This window comes from Toxorhynchites rutilus, chromosome 1, assembly GCF_029784135.1.
Source record: "Toxorhynchites rutilus septentrionalis strain SRP chromosome 1, ASM2978413v1, whole genome shotgun sequence".
Taxonomy (NCBI): domain Eukaryota; kingdom Metazoa; phylum Arthropoda; class Insecta; order Diptera; family Culicidae; genus Toxorhynchites; species Toxorhynchites rutilus.
Genome location: NC_073744.1, coordinates 24,730,339 through 24,750,915, shown reverse-complemented (window position 1 = coordinate 24,750,915; position 20,577 = coordinate 24,730,339). Strand labels below are relative to the sequence as shown.

The 20,577-nt window shown below is 39.6% G+C and overlaps 1 protein-coding gene across 4 annotated transcripts in view; it reads right to left on the bottom strand.

The window, feature by feature from the left end:
• Positions 1–20,577, bottom strand: part of LOC129762552 (dopamine receptor 1) — a 306,279-nt gene that overhangs the window by 28,102 nt on the left and 257,600 nt on the right. For all 4 annotated transcript variants that reach the window (XM_055760944.1, XM_055760973.1, XM_055760953.1 and 1 more), the window contains exon 5: positions 3,479–3,733. In XM_055760944.1, coding sequence (XP_055616919.1) covers positions 3,479–3,733 — 255 coding nt within the window. The remainder of the gene's footprint in view (positions 1–3,478; positions 3,734–20,577) is intronic.

The following is a 20,577-nucleotide window of genomic DNA, read 5'->3' as shown; positions in this document are numbered from 1 at the left end:
TTCTTAGCGGATTTTCTTCGATAAATTGAAAGTATATCAATATTACACATGAATTTAAAAAAATGCATTAAATTGTAAATTTACAGATTTGCTGAAAATCTGTTTTAAATTCAATGATGAAACCAATCCTAATTTGAAAGTTGAAATTGAGCATGCCAAAACAAATTAAATTACAAGATACTTCGATTTAGTACAATAACAAAATAGTTTAGCTCAGCTGCACTTCATTCGTTCCCAAACCATTTTTTTTTCGCGAACTAATTCATCCGTACCTTTCGCGAACTGGTTGCCCATCTGTATCATGGAATTCGTGCGTTGGCGAATTATATGCAAAAAAAAAAGTTTTATCCCATTTGTTCATTTATTTAGGCTCATTAGCATTTTAGCTGTAACAGAGTTGAATTTCAATCGTGTACATGTCACATGTTTTGTCGTGTTTTAGATAGCACATTACACAGTTGCCATTTTACGCGTAAGAGTATTCTTTCTATACCAATGCATATGGTACATTACACAGTAGCCATTTAGGCGTAAGAGTCTTCCTTCTGTTTTTCCATTGTTCAGTTAAACCACCTGATAGCGGAGACAGTTGATCATTGTTGTGTTATTAATAGAACCACAGCCCGACCTTTATCCGAACATGGATCGATCTCCATCGCTGATGATTGTTGCGTGGACGTAGTTATTCTGTAACAACACAAAGATGGTCAATTGAGGGCCCTGAATTTTGAACTCACGATCGATCGCTTACTAAGCGAACGCGCAACCAATGCAAACATGTTGTTTGCTGTTCTTTTCCCACAGCGCAACCAGCGAGTAAAATTTAAAAATCATACCCACTCTATTCGTGAAAATGTTTACTTTTTTATTATCATCACTAAATGTGTCTTAAGCAAAACATTGCCAAATGAATTCTCCATCTAATGGTATATAGTATAATATATATCGCAATAACGATTATGTTAAATAAGCATTTCAAATTCCTAAATTTCTCGTTACATTTTTCGCAGTGTGACCCCTCTATATAGAAATTAAAGACGTAGTCCTACGTCAAAAGAGGCAGCCCTAGGTCAAAAGAGGCGTAGTCCTACGTCAAAAAAGAGTCAAATTATCGAAACTAAATTTCTTTTCCATCTGCTTGACAAACTCACAACTTAACTAAACAAACTGTACCTAACTGTACTTTCGGACAAAAATCTATAATCTGTACCGTACAGAATCTGTATCAAAAAATCCAAAAATATCTGTACTTTTCCAGATAACGCTGACAATGCTGGTATTGAACCATTCAAATCCCGGGAAAGAGGAGCTATCCGAAGTTCAACTTGGTTGAAAGCATTTACAAATAATCGAATATTGCATCGAGATTCAATCGAAAATATCTATGATTTTTTCATAACAACGGTTCTCGTCTGGTCCTCCATCTACATTAATTATGAACTCTGAACTGGCTAGATTATTCATTGACGTCGAATAATCGCGTTCGAAAAACAGTGCCTTCCAGAACGAACTGCAACGTACATTGGACCACTGTATTCAACTGCTTGAGCATGACCAAGGTGCCCTAGCTAGCATCCTGCGATAACAAACGGAATCAGCTTATGTTTAGCAGCCATGATAAAATCATGATCCGGCAGATTGACACGATATTCGTGAAGCATTCATGGTCTAGCTGGACTAGCTCATCTGTAGTGTATGTCAAATAAAGTTGAACTCAAACATCGATAAATGCAAGGAGGTGATCTGGCGTAGTGGTAACATCCATACTTCTCACGCAGAGATCACGAGTTCAATTCTCACTCCCGACATTCTTCCAAAAATGGAAGTAAAAGTGACGAACCAGCCGAAATGTGTTGAAAGTCACTATAATAGAGAAAAAAAATCGATACATGCATACGTGATATATGAGAGAGAGAGAAACGAATTCATTTTAGGGGAAATCACTTCAATATGCATTGAAGTCCATTTGAGGCGGAAGAATGAAATGAGATGATAGTCCAGTCGTAGAGAGAGATAGAAACTTAACGCCCGAATGACTGTTGAGTCATGTTGACAAATAAACTACTGCCATACAAATGAAGCACAAATTTCTGAATTACTCGAGAATTAATCAAGCAAATGAAACCAAATTTGGCATGTAACGTAACGGAGAAACATGCTATTTGCAAGTGGTTGAAAAATCTTGAACAAGAATTGTGTCTGAAAATAATATGATATTATAATGTCGAGTTTTGGCAGAAGTACTAGGAATTTTATAGAAAAAGATAATTTTAAAGGGTAGATTAGAAGATCAATCAATGATTAATTCTGCGATTGGATCCATGAACAGCGCTTAGTGAGAAAACGTGGATGTGATAGCGAAAAATAAATTTTGGGCGGGGCGAAGTTTGCCGGGTCAGCTAGTAATTCAATAAATAACACTCGCACCGCAAATCGGAAGGTAGATTTGAATTCTCCTAAGCAAGCCTATTTTCAAATTTTCAATGATTTTCTATGAATACGAATCAATCAATAAACAACTGGCATCACTGCATGTAGGGAAGGGGTTCACCGAACGGAACTGGAGAGTTTCCTTCCGTCCGGGGGAAAGGGAAACATTTTACCCCTAATTAGACACATGCTACTGGTTGCTGTTGATGAAGATGGTGGTGATGATTAAGTTATACGGCTCCGCCAAAGCTCCGCCAATGAGGGACTCGTTCTAGTCAAGGATTGATTCGTTTTGGGAACGGGATTAAATGGCGGTCCGCTGGGGCTTTGGAAGGAAATAACACTCGTTTTCTCGTCACCATACGTAAACATAAATCGTCTGCGTGTTCAGAGTTCAGTTTAATTAATCCCTGCTCATGAATGTTCGCAGAGTTAATTAATGTTTAAACTTGTTATAAAGGGCCTCCTATTTTTTTTCCTTGTAAGTCACTTTAAATTTACTGCAAATCTTCAACGCTGTCTACAAACATCCACGGAAAATCTTCTCTCCTAGAAAATGCGATTAACTTGATATATAATGCGGTGAAATGCTTCCCGAGTAGAGGATTTTCACACCCACTTTTTTTTCCTATCTTACTGTTGCTCCCTTCGGTGGTCGGTGGCTTGAAAACGATCGGGGCAAAGATAGCCTTATCGCTGGGGGGTGGCTCCTCGCCGGAGGGATGGTAACCATTTTCCAACAGTCGACGAGGGCATCAGCTTAGTGGATTACGGCGAACGATTCTTTCTGCTTGAGGTGCAAATGATGGCAACCGTTTCAATTAGAAAAAAGATAAAGTGGAGTCAGCGATTCACCGGCTGCCATCGTTTGCTCACTTTTTTTTTCACCCCGTGCACAGGTGAAATATGACCGCCTGAATGAATGAGCGCTACGCCCCGGAGATTAGGCGATAAATGGGAGTGATTTAGATCAGGTGGGAGTGCTGAATGTGCATCCATTTATCGCAGAAATGGTTGTGGTACAGTTCAGAAGCCAGCCTCGACTCACCTGCAGTAGATTCCGATCATAACTACACAAGGTACGTAGAAACTTATACAACTAGAGACGACGGCGTAGGTGGGCGTCAGATCCAGGGCGCACGTTTCGTACTTGACGCCGTTGATGATGAGCGAGGTGTCCGTCTCGTCCCGCTTGTCCCGGTGCAGGTCCAGCGAGATCGGCACGAAGGACACCAGGGCCGCCAGCAGCCAGATGACGACGATCGTTCCGATGGCAACCCGCCGCGTTACCCAGCGTCCGTATCTGCGTGGTGAGTCGTGAAAAGCGAGGGAAAAAAAGGTTAATAGCGTATCAATTTATGCTCGCAATTAATTCTTAATTAAAAACATCAGAACTCAGTTTCGGTTTGCTCAGTTTTCGGTTTTTTGTCGCATCAACAGCTTTTGGAAGATTAAATCGAAACAGTGACGACCAGTGTAGCATTTTAATGGGTTTTACAGCGTCAGCTATGAATTTTCCACACGCCTCTGAGGGAAGGGGAACATCACATAAAATTGTGCAGCCGGATGCGTTCGGACTTATTGCAGTGCAATCGTGTGCAAAATAATACTTCACGGTAACTGGTGGCGTAATTCCGGCAGTCCGTTTATTGGTTTTCAATTCACTTTGATGCAGAACAGTACAAAACTGTTTAATGTTGAAAATGCATCTCGCTCTAGGAGGGTAGTTGGAGCTGATGAAGGCAACATAAGGGCCATGATTTTAATCTCAATTTAACTGATACAGTTTTTCAGTCTAACTCTGTTTCAGCTTTTTCGCGGACGTCGGATTAAATATCTGTAACTTAACTGGTTTGTATTAACGGGGAAAACACTCTTAAGCAAAGTTTAATTAAGTAAAACTCAATTGAGAGTTGAGCTAAATGGCACGAAAAGTATGATTTGTAAAATTATATCAGGCGTATAAATATTAACCCCTTAGCGTATTATTAAATACGTCATACATCAAATGATTTCATCATTCTGCTGAGCGTTCTAGCGCCCTATGTTACGCAACGTACACCACGAGTGAGACTCGATGTTGTACGCGAAGGGGTTAAATATGAAATTTACCATCAAATTGTTCTAACTGTCAATTTATTCCCTGTAAAATTGCGTATTTGAGCAATTTATAGCTATTTCATAAATAAGAAATAACTCTTTGGAATACTTGTAAGAAGTAAACAGCAAATCTTTCAGTTTTATCAAGTCACACAAAGACGCGTTTGCTGTCCCGTCAAGCCATCCAATAGCATTTTCTGAGTTCACTGAAACATGACTGCCAAATTTGTCTGACAAACTGTTTTGATCTCCAGATTAATCAAACAGCCTTAATCAGGTTGTGGCCTTTCCGTTTATTTTGACGGTTGTCTGCTTGGTCCTTCAGAAATCGCTCATGGGCCTTCTTCACTTGACAACATTCGCTCTCTCGATCATTCAACCAAACCTCAATCATAGCTATGCTCCTTACATATTCAATTCCACTATGAACACAAACTCTACTATGTTTAAATCGCTATCACAATTAAGATTTATCATGGCTACAATAACGCGCGCGTGCTCATACTATTGTAGACTACTTTCTATTTTTTTAAATAAACATGTAAAAAATCCTTCAATATCATTGAGATGAAGATTGCAGTTCTTTCTTGCAAATTAGTTGAAAAACAACTTCGTCGATTACAATCTCAACATAATATTACATTTTTGACATGTGAAATGCACTGCTGTTTGCTATTGTAGTTACTCTTTTAATGTGCCTAGACATCGAATTGAAATAAGTAACACCTTTAAAAAATATAGAGTTCTGTGACATTCAACTTAAAAGGTGTTCGTACTTCGTCAGAATTCCTGGTATTATATCGATGAATATCACTTCCTCTTTCAATTCGATCACACAAATATCGAGGCAGCAATCCTTTTATGATTTTAAAAACGAACACCATGGTTAAATACACAATCCTTTGCTTCACAGATAGCCATTGAAGTGTGTTTAGTATGAGAGCTGAGGAAGTGAATCTGTTACAACGCAAAATCAAACGCATTACTTTATTTTGTAAACGTTGTAACCTCAACATTTGTGTTTCAATAGCAAGGAAAAGAATGGATGAACAGTAGTCTATGTGTGACGATATAATCGATTTATATAATTGAATTTTACTCGAAATAGTCAAATCATTTCAGGTTGGACTTGATTATATACTATTTTGGACTCGATTATATACAGTTTGAACTTTTTTTATATTTCAAATATGATTTATTTCAAGAAAAAATGTAATGCTAAAGGGTGTACCGTTCAAAATACGCATACAAAAAAATCATTCTCAAAATTCGATTCTTTCACCGATTATCACCGAATTTTCAGGAAGCAAAAAGAAACAATTAAAGTTTTGGCAGCATCATTCATTTCATTCTGCACGAAATCGACATCATTCGTCTTATACCACTCTAGCACGTCCTTCGTGTAGTGGCATGATGTCAAATCCCGCCAGAAGTTCGTCGGAGCCTCCGTCACCTTCAGGAGAGGGAGAAGCCGCTTTTGGAAAAACTCTTCACCTGTTCATTCATGGAAACTCTATACCTGTTCATTCATGGTGCTTGCGGTATCGAAAGGTGTACTCTGCTTTCGGCAAGTACTATTTGCTTGCCAAATAAGGAACTTCTTAGCGAATTTCGAATCGACAGCTTTCTTCTGTGAAAACCTTCGATTTGTGAAGTGGTCGTTTGAAAGATCTAGGTTATTTTATTGTATAGTATCGGCCCAAAATAATGAAAATACAATGTCACAATCATTCGAATGCTCTTGCGCAAATGAACTAATGACTTCAGGAGACAATATATATTCAGACCGCTTGAAGTTTTCCGAAATTTGAAGTAATTGTCCCTTTGTTGAATTCATTTTATATGCTTGTGGATATTCTGCGTGAAAAAGTATAAAAAAAGTAATTGAAAGATCCCGAGACAAAAGTCTCCGTTGATTGCTATGAACAAAAGTAAACAAGTGACACTGATAAAAAAGCGAGCGAATGACACTGAGACAAAAGTCCTACTTCTTTTGACGATATTTTCGGCCAACAGTTAGAATTTCGTGGAAATAATATCTCTCAATAACCCATGACGCTGTCATACTGAAATGAATTGACCTATATTGCATAATGTCTTCAAAATGTCTTAACAATATCAAATATCTTCACAGTAAGTCAAACGTCTTCAAAATGGAGACATGTCTTCAAACCTGGCATCTCTAGTTAGATCGCCAATTGAAGAATTTACGTTGGATTTACAACCAGATGGCGCAGCGAGAAAAATGATGATGTTTTGCTTTTTTTGGTATGAAATTTATTAAATTTTTTTAGAAAAATCAGAATTTATCTTCAAATTTCCCGGTTTCACGTATTCTTCGTTAAAAAGGTTAGAAAATCGCCATATTACAATGTGGTATGTATATTTTGAAGAATGGCTTGGTATAAGTTAATTTTTTTCCAACTAGGTGAACGATGAGTAGCATGTGTTTCGCTAGAAATATTGAAAAATCCTTTCGTATCGGCGCGGTCATCAAGATCCACTTCATTCAAACTTAGCGCGATCGTCTCGATACGCTTCCATTTTATACTAGCGCGGTTTTCGCGACCTGCTTCATCCAAACCTAGCGCGGTCGTCTCGATACGTTTCTAATTTATACTAGCGCAATCATGGCGATCCGCTTTCAATTAAACTAGCGCGGTGGTCTCGATACGTTTCCAATTGTACTAGCGCGGTCGTCGCAATCCGCTTTCAATTAAACCTAGCACGGTCCTCACGATCCACTTCGTTCAAAACAAAAGAGGTCGTTTCGATCGTTTTCCATTTTATACTAGTGCAGTCGTCAAGATTCGCTTCTTTTAAATCTAGCGTGGTCGCTTCGATCTGCATTCAATTTAAACTAGCGCGGTCGTTGCGATCCGCTTTTAATGAAACATAGCGTGGTCGTCGCGGTTGGCGAAAGCATCGTTTGCGAAACAGTATGAAGAAAATTATCGTTTTCGCACACTTCCCATCAAGTAATATCAACCAAACTCTAATCGATTACTCACAAGATATTGAATTTTAATCTGCTGTCGCACTGTATAATGAAAAACGTCGGGATACTCGAGCTTGTGCTCTGAAAGTTAAATTTTCATTTTTCAATTTTCGGCAATGTTTTGTTTGTATTGGCGAAAGCATCGTTATTTTTTCGACACTGATGCCAGACAACATCATCGAAACAGCTATAAAAACCACTCAATAAAATGTTATTCCTGAGTCATAGCGTTTCTTGTCATGAAAATCATAGAATAAAATTGTGTTGATATCAATACAATTATTAAGCAAATTGTATTGCAGAGCTCGGAACACAGCCACGGCTGCCTATGCTTCCAAAAACAGTAAACGGAAAAGTATTACATTTAATCAAAATGCCTCGGCCAACGAAGAGAAGGGTTAAAGCTCTCCAACGTGAATATGTGAAAACAATATGATCAACGAAGAAAAATACTAAGGAATTATCAACATCGAGTTACTATGTGGAAGAATTGTTAATACCAAAAGAGCCCCAATTCGCATGTGTTATAAATTTGCTCATGTTACGCTCGCGTATGATCAGAATTTTACTTGTATTTGCAATTGTTCATCGGAACATATCGTTCACACATTTTACTTTAGTATTGAATTGTTTTTTTTCAAATGTATTCAACGACTCATGTCAATGAAGCGCCACACAGTCTGATAAGTGAATTGATCTATTTACGTGTGCTTTGCCCTTCCATCACAAACACTATTACCCAATTTTTACACTTGGGTTCACCTATACTACCACAATGGCTAGCTTCCACCTTAAACCTAGCGCGGTCGTCACAATCCGCTTCATTCAAAACTAGTGCGGTCGTCTCGATCCGCTTTCAATTTATACTAGCGCGGTCTTCGCGATCCACTTTCAATCAAACCTTGTGCGGTCGTCACGATCCGCGGTGACAATAAAGTTTCCGTGTGACGTGCTCATATGAACCGTCAGACCGAGCTCAAGGGTTGCTATGAAAGGGGTATATGTGAATGGTGGGATGAACGAGTATGGCGAGACAGTTATAGCTGACAGTGCTATCCATATGCATTCTGGGGTCCACACAGAGACGAAGGATGAATCACGAACTTACGCAACTCACCGGTAAACCCAGTGTCCAGAAATTGACCAAAGCTGGAAGCATACGCTGGGCATGGCATGTTGCAAGAATGTCGGAAAACTATCCTGCACAAATGGGCCATGTTGTAAAGACGTTAGACCAAAATAAATAAATAAACTTTGGAACAGATCTCATAATACGCAAATCGATTCATAGTTGGCACCCAAAGCACATGATCGAATAACAGAAGTTTATCCTCACGATAAGTTTTGATAAATGCTCCCTCTTAGAGAACAATTCTTACTGAACGAACGAATAGAAAGTCTAACTAATGGATGACCTACTGATGCCATATTGATACCCACTTTTTAATGGTACAAATTCAATAGAGTTCACTATTCCTCAGCCTCGAGTTTCCTGCACATGAGGTAAACAACTCAGCCCTGATCAAATCCTGTGAGAAATTTGATGTGATTAAAAACTTATTTTCTAATCCTCATCTCCCCAGGCATCCATTTTCCATTCCCATACATCAAGGCATTAAACTGTTTGGTTTGGAGACTTGACCAATCTAACTGTGCGTATGGAATCATATGTGGGCGGATAGGAAAATTGAAGATCAACACACACGCACATCGATTAGATTGCATCGCTTAGATGCACGCCTCAATCCTGAGGTCAGTTTGATGCAAACCGAATAGCTGAAGGCAAGAGCCATGAGCCGATTTGATTCCCTCTTGGGATTTTCTCCCATCCGCATAATCCGACCTCGGCTTGTCGGAACCATCTAGGTAACAGCAGGACTGAAACGTATAATCCCCCAATTGATTCCAGATTGATTGGATTACCCCCCATGATTCTGCCTGAGAAGTATCGGCCCCCGTTCAGACACACAAGTGAATTCCGGGATTTCGAAGCAATGCAAAGTCATAAATTATGTAGTGTTCCCATGAGGATATGTTTACATGCGAAGCACTGGACGGATGACGGAAGTCCATGCAATAACAACAAGTTTCACACAATGGCTACATTTGCCTGGACCCGACTTTCGAGAAGAACTTCGAAACGGACTGGGTGAAAAATGCTTCTCGTTATGCCCTCTGTGCTTGTGCCGAGAAAACGCGATGGCTGCTTTTACTTCACTTCAATGGCGTCGCCCGGCAGAGTACAATAGCTGATTGAATAAAAATTATCCCAATTTGCATAAATAATGGAGGCAGTCGGCCTGTGTGCGGGGGCGGGTGGGGGACCCCAATTCCATTCACCGGAAGCTTGCCTTGAAGTTGGAGAGGAAAATGTATTCGGTCTGATTGTTTGGGTTGATGAGGCGAAATTGAGCTGCAGAACGTGCCCGGGCGTCGTATTCCGGTTGTTCGAACAGATTCTAAGCACCGGAAATTTGTTTATGATTTACAATAAGTCGCAGGGACTTCAGTAATAGATGGATTACCTGATGTCTGGCTTCGATTGGCATCGCTGATTTACTAAACCTAGTTCTGTAGATGCTTGCTAAAATGATCTGTCACGTTTTGGTGAACACAATAGTTCATGTTGTGATAAGATCTGCCAGTATCGAGTCTGTGGTTCGATGTCGGTAGCTTTGTTCAACTAAAGTATACGCTTCCGCTAACGATTTCCCGAAACCAGATCGCTTCGTGAGCCTACATTTGTTAGCATTCATCGAGAATGGTAATATAACACAATATTCAAAAGTAACACAAAAACACCACACCGCATTATATCAACCATCCTTTATGTGGCAATATCGATCTAGACAACAAAATACACATTACGAAGATATTAAAACCACACACAGTGTGAAATGTGGAAACACTCGGTACACTGGGTGGAAAATTCTCGGTAAAAGAACCCCACACACAGACACATTGAATGGATTTGTTTAGTCGGATGCGCTCCACAGACTATTGCATCCGGTACGGGTGGCTGTGCGCGAGGGTGTGGACACAAAAAGGTTTACCGAGGCCCAACATCGAACCCGTTCTGTGTGTTTATTGATCGGCAGTAACCACTCGTGTGACATGAAACCCGGATGTTAGCCTGGAACGATATATTTAAAGGATTCTATTTTTACATCAACGTGAAAATAAACGATCTATGGCTGGTGCTGTGGCGGCGGCGGAGATGTGAGATTCAACAGCCTGAAGCGAATCAATCGATACGACTGAGGACAAATGACTTCGCTTCGTTTGCTGTTCTGCTAAGAGCGCTACGGAGTGCTAATTGATATAGAAACCTAATTATATTAACCATTACGCGCGTTATCGATATTCCCAGCCGGTTTCCATAATACAATCATTCGATTATTGCTCACTTGCATCCACGAAATAACCGTTAGCGCGGAGGAAAATTGTTCGCTTCATTCCGTTGAAAATCCGGAACATCACCTCCCACAACGGGGGTTTACACGAATAATTGATTTCATCGGCCACCATTTGACCAAGTTTCAATATATTCCCGTTTATTTTCGCTGATTTCACAATGCATCATTAATGTTGACAGAAGAAAAGTGGTAATTGAAAGCATCCGCACGGATCACGGTGGAAACAAACAAGTTTCGAAAATGGGTTAATTCAATTACGGAACTTTTCACCACTTTGTCAACCAAGCAAGTTGTGCTGAATTGTATGACACAGTCTAGAGGGGGAGGATATTTCCCAATTATGTACACCTGCTGTACGTTGGATGGTGAAAATAATTATTGATGTTACCAGAAAACAGGACATGTTTTTATCACGTCAAGCATAAAAAATTTGGACATTTTTATGTCGTGTTCGAGCAGCAGGCAATCACATTGTAATAGATTATGGTCTTCGTTAGAAGTAAATTTGATGACAGAATTTTAACTTATCATCAAACGGTATGCGGAGAAATTCAGTGAGCAGAAGATATGAAGGCTTATCTTCCAATGCAGCCTTGAATAACCGAATAACCGCGTTAGACATTCATTCCGGAGTTGAAAAAAACATGCGACTTCACTCTATTCAACAACTTCAACTTCTACTTTCTATATAGGAACTTTGGGTAAGACGCGCACCATGAAAAATCATGGAAAACGCAGTAATCGGCGGAATTTTTCAGCGCTTATTACCGTTCTGAATCATATTTCGGACGCTTAAGGCATATGATGCAGAAAACAGATCTAAACTTTATTCACAGGTATTTTGTGGTTGATATTTTCAATAAATTAGTCCAATATGCATTTAAGCTTTCTACTTTGGTACCTATTTGATTGAAAACATATTAATTTTATAGTTATATCATCAGTGCATTAAGCATTTCAAGATATTACAACAAAGTGTCCGAAACATGTTGTCCGAAATATGATTCAGAACGGTACTTCCTTTTTTCATTATAAATAAAATTAAATGTATTGTAAAGGGCGAACACGAAATTATTGCGACACCGAAAATGTCATGCCAATTTTCTTATAATGTTTAGAATCAAACCAAAATTTTAGGGTAGTTTTATACATATATTTACTTAAAAAATCAGAAGAAAAGTTAATCGATGGAGCCTTGAGTGTAAAATTGAACGCATTTTCGCTTGATGCCCTCCATCAAAGTCTTTACAGTGTCATCCGGTACCAGTTTCTCAGTTTTTTCTCCATTTTCTTAACATGTCCTTCTCGTCTTTGACTGTCTTCTTGCTCTTCCGAAGTTCCCGCTTCATTATTGCCCAGTACTGCTCCACCGGGCGCAGCTCCGGACAGTTTGGAGGGTTCATGCCCTTTGGAACAAAATGGACCAATGACAGAATTGGCCTCATACCACACCAGGACACTTTTAGAATAGTGGCATGATGCCAAATCTGGCTAAAATAGCGAAGCTTCGTCGTGCTGCTGCAAGAACGGCAAAAGGCGCTTCTCGAGGCATTCAGATTTGTAGATCTCGCCATTTACTGTGCCCTTTGTCACGAAAGGCTCACGCCTCAGTCCGCTAGAGCAGATGGCCCGCCAAACGAGATATTTGGAGGCGAACTTCGACATTTTCTTCTTCTTAAATTTGTCGTCCACATCGAACTTGCTCTTGTCGGTGAAAAACTCCAACCACGGAATTTGCTTAAAATCGGCTTTTATATACGTTTCGTCGTCCATCACACAGCAGCCATATTTTGTCAGCATCTTCTCGTAGAGCTTCCGAGCCCGAGTTTTAGCCGTCGATTGTTGCCGCTCATCGCGGTTTGGGAAGTTCTGTACCTTGTATGTATGTAGTCCAGTTCTCTTCTTTGCATTCTGGACGTAGCTCTGCGACATGCCGATCTTTTTAGCCAAATCACGGCTTTGCTTGGGATTTGCTTTAATCATCCGCTTCACCTTTCCCTCCGTCTTTTTGTTCTCCGGTCCCGGTTTCCTTCCAGCTCCTTTGTCGTGGTCCAACGTCAACCGTTCCTGGAACCGCTTCAACACTCTGGAGACGGTTGAATGGTGAATGTTCAACTTTTTTCTCTCGACTCGAGTTGGTTCACCTCCATTTTCGTTGAATCGAAAAACGCGACTTCGAGTTTGACAGCATGTAGACAATACACATCAAAGAGAAAGTGTGCAAAATTTGGTTGATTTTTACGCAATGGTAAAAAAGTTATGCCCTGTTGAATGTGTCGCAATAATTTCGTGTTCGCCCTTCAGCACAATTCATCGTAAAATTGGTCCATTTTACTCTCATGTAGTGATAAGAAAAGAATTAAAATTGTCATATTTCTACTTCATATTTCATATACAAACGAAAAATCTCCAATTAAGACGTGGCAAAATTGAGTGTACAGTTTAAGTTTTTCTTAAAAAGAAAATTTAAATCAGTTCAGAAATGTTAACAGATAACAAAAATCAATCCCCTAGTATCTGGTATGGTCCCCCTTAGGCGTCCAGCACTTTTTGCAAGCGCCGTGTTGAGATTTCTGAACACTGTAGACGGAAGTGCCTCCCAGATTTCCGTTATCGTCGTTTTGAGTTCCGCTTTGTCCCCTGGATTTTTATTCTTCAGATGGTTCTTTATTTCTCACCATAGATACTCAATAGTGTTGAAGTCCGGTGATTGCGGAGGTGTTTTGAGTTGATTGGGACATTATAGAGCAGGTATTCCCGTACGATGAGGTCAGTTTGCTTCGGGTCATTATTCTGTTGAAAGTAGTAATCACGAGGGAGACCCAATGTCAGAACGGAAGACTGCAGGTTACGTTTCAGGAAGATCAATTACTCCATGGTTCCAAATCCAGAAGTCGCCAATGTACCATACATCATCTGACTACCGCAGCCGTGTTTTACTGTGGGAACAAAATGCTTAACCTGGAGCACTTGGTTTTCTGGAGCCTGGAGAGATTGGTTTTCGGCTCATCCGTATAAAAGAACTCCTTAGGTCTGTTTACACATGCATTAGCAAACTATAGTCGTTTTTTTTTATATTCACCTTTGAGATGAAATAATGTTCACGGCCAATACGACCTCTCACATTGCTCCTGTAAGCTGCTCTCCGGACAGTATCTGCGCTGACAGGTCTTGCATTGATGCCGGCCACTTCGGTAGTCAGTTTAGGAATGTTTGTTATAGGGTTCTTTCGCAATGTTCGCATAATTACTCGTTCATCATCAGAAGACAGGATACATTTGCGTCTTCTACTAGGAAATTTTTCCATGATTCCTTCGTATTCCCACTTGTTTATGATTTTATTTGCTGTAAAGTTAGTTCTTCCGACTATATCTGCTATTTCCTGCAATGTGTTTCCACGACAATTCATATTTATTTTCATTGTACGTGCAACAATATCTATTTCTTTTCTCTAACTTGCCATTTTGATAAAAAAAAATCAAACATCAATAAAAACCAAACACCAACGCTGCCCAAGCAATGGTTAAGTGTTGAGACCAATCACTGATGAAAAAAAGGACGCTAATTCGCAATGAAACTTTCTTACAAGACTAATTTGTTCGGAGAAATTTAAGGTGTACATTCAATTTTGCGATGCCTAGAATAGAGATTGTTTTCAATTTTTGGGAATAAGCAATTAGCAGAAAACTTTTCTCGGAATTTTATTGCGCGTACAGCTAGATCAATGTGTGAGTAATAAATACGCATCAAAAGGATCAATGTATTCAAAACATTTCATACCAAATAAATGGAAAGTATCGTCAAGTAGCATTTGTACACTCAATTTTGCGATAGACTGTATATAAAAAATGCATGATTTCATGCAATTTTGACCGCTTCTGTCGTAAGACTGTCATAAGAAACATATTTAAATTTTGTAAACTTCAACACATTCTCAATTGTTACGAGAGCTATCGATTGGGTTTGAATGAAATAATGTTAAAAATAATGTTTTATATCAAAATGCAATTTTTAATCCATCTCATAAAGGGGTATATCGCTCCAGTATGGAGATTGATAAAGAGTTAGAGCCCCCGCAGACTGCAGACTGATTTGTCGGCCGATAGTTTGGTCGGCTTCTTAATCAGTACGGAGAGGTATGCATGTACGCACATTACGCCGATTCGGTTCGGTTTTTGCACCAGAAGGTCGACCCGACCAAACTGTTGGTTGACAGAAAGTCTGTAGTATGCGGGGGCTCTTAGTCAATTCCAGTGTTACCAAATCACTCAGATATTTTCTGCAATTGTTTCAGAATGATACAAACCTTAGAAACGAAATAAAAACTCATGAATATAATGGCCAAAAGTCTGGCAGCCCAATGGTGTGTATATGGTGTAATATGAATGCGTTTCTCGTTTTTGCCGTTGGTTAGTCTATTCGCAATCGTTCGTATCGCGTAGAGATATTTCCTATCAATTGATGCAAACTTCTTTCCGATCTATCAAGAAATGTTCGAGTTATAAGCATTCGGAATCTTTAATTTTTTCCTGCATGTTCTGTGTTTGGGTTTTCATTTTAGACCTTCGGAAGGGGAAGGGGAGATTACAGAGGAAAGTCAGATGTATCCAGGATAATCATGGCGACCGTTATTGTCACCAATACGGTGAAATTCATATACTTTATTGATTTTGTGACCTGACATCGCTCTGTGGAGACTGTTTTTTCACACAGAGCGTGTTGTCACGTCACAAAATGCATACCGATTTTCGCAAGGTTCTTGCGAGTTTTTTGAAAAACTGAGTATACAGGAATATACGTTTCTCTTTTGTTGACAGATCATAGAACAAAGTTTATTTGTATGACTTGAAACCGAACTGGAAATACAACATCAATGTTCAAGAGTCCGAAACCGCAACAAGTCAGGTGTATTGGACTGTATTGGACTGGCAACAAGCCAATTCAACTGTAAAATATTCTCCGACTGATGATTCTTGTAGGAAATTTCCTCAATTTTACTTTGACATCGAGAAAAAAACTAAATGGCATAGAACTTCTTCATATATGATCTTTTTCATCGTGACTGGAAAAAAGTCGCTCCAGAAAACAACTGCAACAGAAAAACACAACACAACACAAAAAAATGGGCTAAAAAACGCAAAAAAATCGCAAAAAATTCGCACAAAAACAATCCGCATGAAAAAGGAGCACAAAAGTAGGGTATCTGTATTTCTAATAGAGGATGAGGATAATCGATTTTCACTATTGCAATAGCATTTTATTTATCAATCCGCATTGAAGAATTTTTTTTTACGAAATACAAACAAACCACGTTAATTTAAATTACTTGCCGTTGAAGATAGTTGATTAAAAATTCACTGTTGCTGTTGCTGTCGCAATTTGTTTCTGTACGTCAATACACACACTGCAGTGGGTATTCCTCGCGACCGCTCTTCTTTCTTTGCATTATAAATATAAAAGTTATCCGAGAGGTCTTTTTCGCAGTAAACAATATATGCATGTGATGCAAAAATACACAAGCACTCTCCACCGAAAGGCATGGAAATCGACGCGGTGTATCATTCCATCGAGTGCATTGCAATGTGACAACATGAGGATCAAGGAAAACCGATGTGTGTGTGTGACATCAGTATTGAGAGGGAGAATGTTGATGACTCGCTAGCTGGAGCAAGACTCTGTAACGAAAATCGCGAATGGCTTCTTTTTCACACAACATTTCCTAATGCCTAATGTAGTGACGAGTACCAGAGGAAATAAGACATCGGATGACAGCCAATGAAATTCTGTATCGTCTCTCGAACATGGCAGGCAATACATTAAAGTAGAGTGTTACCATTTTAGCATCGAGTTGAACAAATTCCTAGTACCGTCGGTTCACCAATTTTGTTTGAAAGTGAATGCTGCCTAGGGAAATCGAACATTTGAATAACAGCTACCAGGCCGAAGAATTTACATTGCTAATGTATATTATTACTTAGGCAGTTTTGCCAACCGAATTTCGGCAGTGGGATTACCCGACATTACCGGGAGATTTAACATCTACAACATTTGACATTCCGCCGAAACAATTCCGAACCGCCAGTTGAGTTTACAAATCCACTGTGAAAACAATCCAATCGAAACGTGCAGTTCAACCAGAGTTCAACCAGAGTTCGATTGGTTGGACTCGGGCCGGCGCAGATGATGCTAATGGGGTTCCATTTGCGAACCGCAGAAGTGCCGAAGCGCGCACAAGAACACACAATGAAAGCGAATCCCCGATACGGTCCTCCGGTTAATTGATTCTGTGCGGCGAGGCTTCTCTAATGCTCAACGATATGTACTGTGAAACACAACATTGACGCCACGTCCACCCACCATCCGATGGAATAACAATTGATGCTCCCGCCAAAACGACCGAATTCGTTTTTTGTTCATCAAGAATCCACCCCATTCGTTCGACAGCAGGAATGGCGGTTGAAATTAGATTGCGTCCTACTCGTGGAATCTTTTCCGAGAGGATTATTTGGTTTCGAAATTTTTTCAATGAAACGGTTGCCAAATATTTCTATTCGTAGGTTGAATATTGAATTTCTCCACTTTCTGTTTGAAGGCAGACTACGCAAACAGACGCAGTCATACGAATGATGATAATTGAACGTTCAATTTCAGTGGGATTGCAATTTTTGCGAATGCACAGCCAGTCTGAGCACTCCAAGTCCTGAAGTCAACCGATTAATGCTGAATGAGCCAAAGAAATTCATGTAAATGACATGTAAACAACACCGAGCCAAGAAGTGAATAGGAGCCGGAGGGGTCTCTGGGATCGAACTTCCGAATACTCCTCCCCGACAAGAAAGTCAAGAGAAAGATGCTTTCCTCCGTTTATCTTCCTGCTTGTGCAAAGAATTGAATTAATTAAAACTTTCTCTTCGTCAGACCACGGCAGCCATAGTTTTGTGTTGACTGTGTGTTAGTGTGTATGTAGCTCCGTATTAGGAGCTGTCACTTTGGTATATTTTAGCAGTCCATAGCTCGATTTTTGCAATGCTCACTGAACTCTCAACAGAAAAGTTCAATCCACTATTTGAAGACAGCTGGAAGATTAAGATATTAACTTCTGTTTCGAAGTGCAAACTTTTGTGGTTTTCCCACCAGAATGTGGTGAGAAGATACACCCCCTTTTTTCGACGAAGCTATTGATATATTGAACAACTCACAAAAGTATTGCCCGGGACAATATCACTTTCCTCAAACTTTACTAAGACGTCCTATATTACTGCACAACTTTCAATAGGCTTATTAAACGAGCGGAAGCCATCAGAATTGTTGAACCAAAATTGCGAAAACTTTCTGTTCTTTCTCTCTTTTCTCTGTCCAACCTTCATCATCTGCATATTTCCCTCCTCCCACACATTCACACAAACATTAGGTTTCCCCCAGTAAGTCTTCCTACACTAGTTCGGGTCGATGGGTCAGATTCCACCATCCAAAAGATTCCGAGCATTTCTCGTAAGTCGGCCCAACAAAAAAGAAAGGATAAATATTCGGTGCCACCGGCCAGGAAGGATTGACTGACGGACTGGCTCTTACGAACAAGTCCCGAAATGATAGCCAATTCAAACAGCAGATACCGGAAATTGTTCCGTCGGTTCCGTGTGATGGGATGGGAAGACTTTTTGCATTATCATTCTTCTCCCACACCCCTCCCCATCCCATGCATCCCATGCGACGCCATGCGTTTGAAAGGAAAATACCTCGGAAGCTCGGCAGGTAAATAAACCGGATCGTACAAACACGGGAAGAAGACCCCGCCATGGGAAACGGTATACGATTGTGAAATGAGATTTTTGTGAGATTTTTTATTTGGCTTCCGGTGGAATCAATTTAGCATACAAAAAGTGTGCCATTGTACACCTCAGTCAAAATAATTCCCCAGTTATTGTTATTGATTGGCGAAGCTCGATGCGGATGGTGCCCCCGAAAAATGGGTATGTTTTCACCTGCCTCCGAACATTGATGGATTGATGCTTGATGGACAGCTTAAGCAACGTTCATCTCATTTCCAATTCGGGATGAGTGAAAACGTCAGATAAACAGTGCCCCTATCTCATTAGTATGCATCCGCTATTTCGAGATGAGGAGAAAAAACAACAAATTCCAGTGGAATGCCAGATCACGTGGATTAACCAAGATGTGCTTGAGGATTGTGGAATACTCTCGAGCAAACCCAACCCCATTTTTCAAGGCGGGACCCGAGAAACGGGGAAGGCGAACATTCAACAACCTCGAAGGGTTTCCCGTTGAGACTGGGCTCGAAAAGGGGCTTGTTGGTAGCTCGCACTCGAGATGAATAAATAAGGAGAAATAGTCGATAGATTGAACAACACTTTAACGGGTATGTTTCAATCACCTGTTTTGAACTCAATTGGTTGCCACATATTTCTCGAAATCGCATGAGACGGTGCTCGGTGCTTTCAACGTTCGAATTTTAGCAGATTAAAATTATGGGAAGGAAGGCGCTACAATTGTTAACAAAGGATTCCAGTGCAAACTATTCCGGAACCCGATCGGATGTGAAACTTCGCAATCCGATCGAGATCGACTTTTGCCTTCCGCAATACACTCGAGATTTAAACCCAATCGACGGATGCAAAAGTGGCAACATTGCGTTGACGCAAAACAAACAACAACATAATTCATCCGTATTCGTGAAGCTATTTGTGAGGTTTCAAATTATTGACATTTGATTGAATGTTATTATTTGATGTTATTTGAATACTTAGAACACGTCACCCTGAGCTTTACTATTTTTCGTTGAATTGTCTACTATTTCCTCATAATTAAAACATTATAATAGACAGGGCCCGAAATCTTCGAAGATGAAAAATGAATATCGACTCTCCTCTCAGTCGCTTCGCTTCGAATAGCAATACTTCGGCATTCGCCGTCAATATGATTTGACTTGACTAGAAAATGAATTGACAAGCGTTGATGAGCTATTCTAATTATTATAGTTGACGCAAACTTTTTTTTATCCATATGTATTATCGTTGCAAATCAACTGAATAAGCTTCTGCAGAACGAGAATCCTGAATTGTTTTCACTACACACAAATATTTTGAGGCTTTTCAAAACAGTGCTGGATAATTTTAAGAGACCAGCATAATTGACGAATTTAAGAAATAATAACGAGAACAATTTTACCTTGTATGATATGTATATACGAGTAGCCGCAGAGTTATTGATATAGGAATACATTTCAGAGTTTAATATTGCTCAAGAGAAGTTTTTTGAGTTCAATGTCAATACAACATAATTCTCTATAACATTTGCTCGTAAGATTGAAAGTAGAATAAACTTCAATGGTGAAACTATAGTAAATATATCAATAATTTACATTTAATATGTAAAGATTCATTCCAAAGTGTGGACGAAGAATTCAAAGAAATTTTGAAAATTGATTTCTCTGCAATCCAATGAAGTGATGCTGTAGGTTTTTGGGGAAAATATATAAATAATCAAAAATCCCTGAAATATTCTCTCAATAGCAAGGACGAATTTTATTGTCGATGCCAAATGACTTAAAAATGCATAAAACTCATAATAAATGCAGATCTGGTGTCATCTCGGAAAAGCAATTTTTGGCCAAAA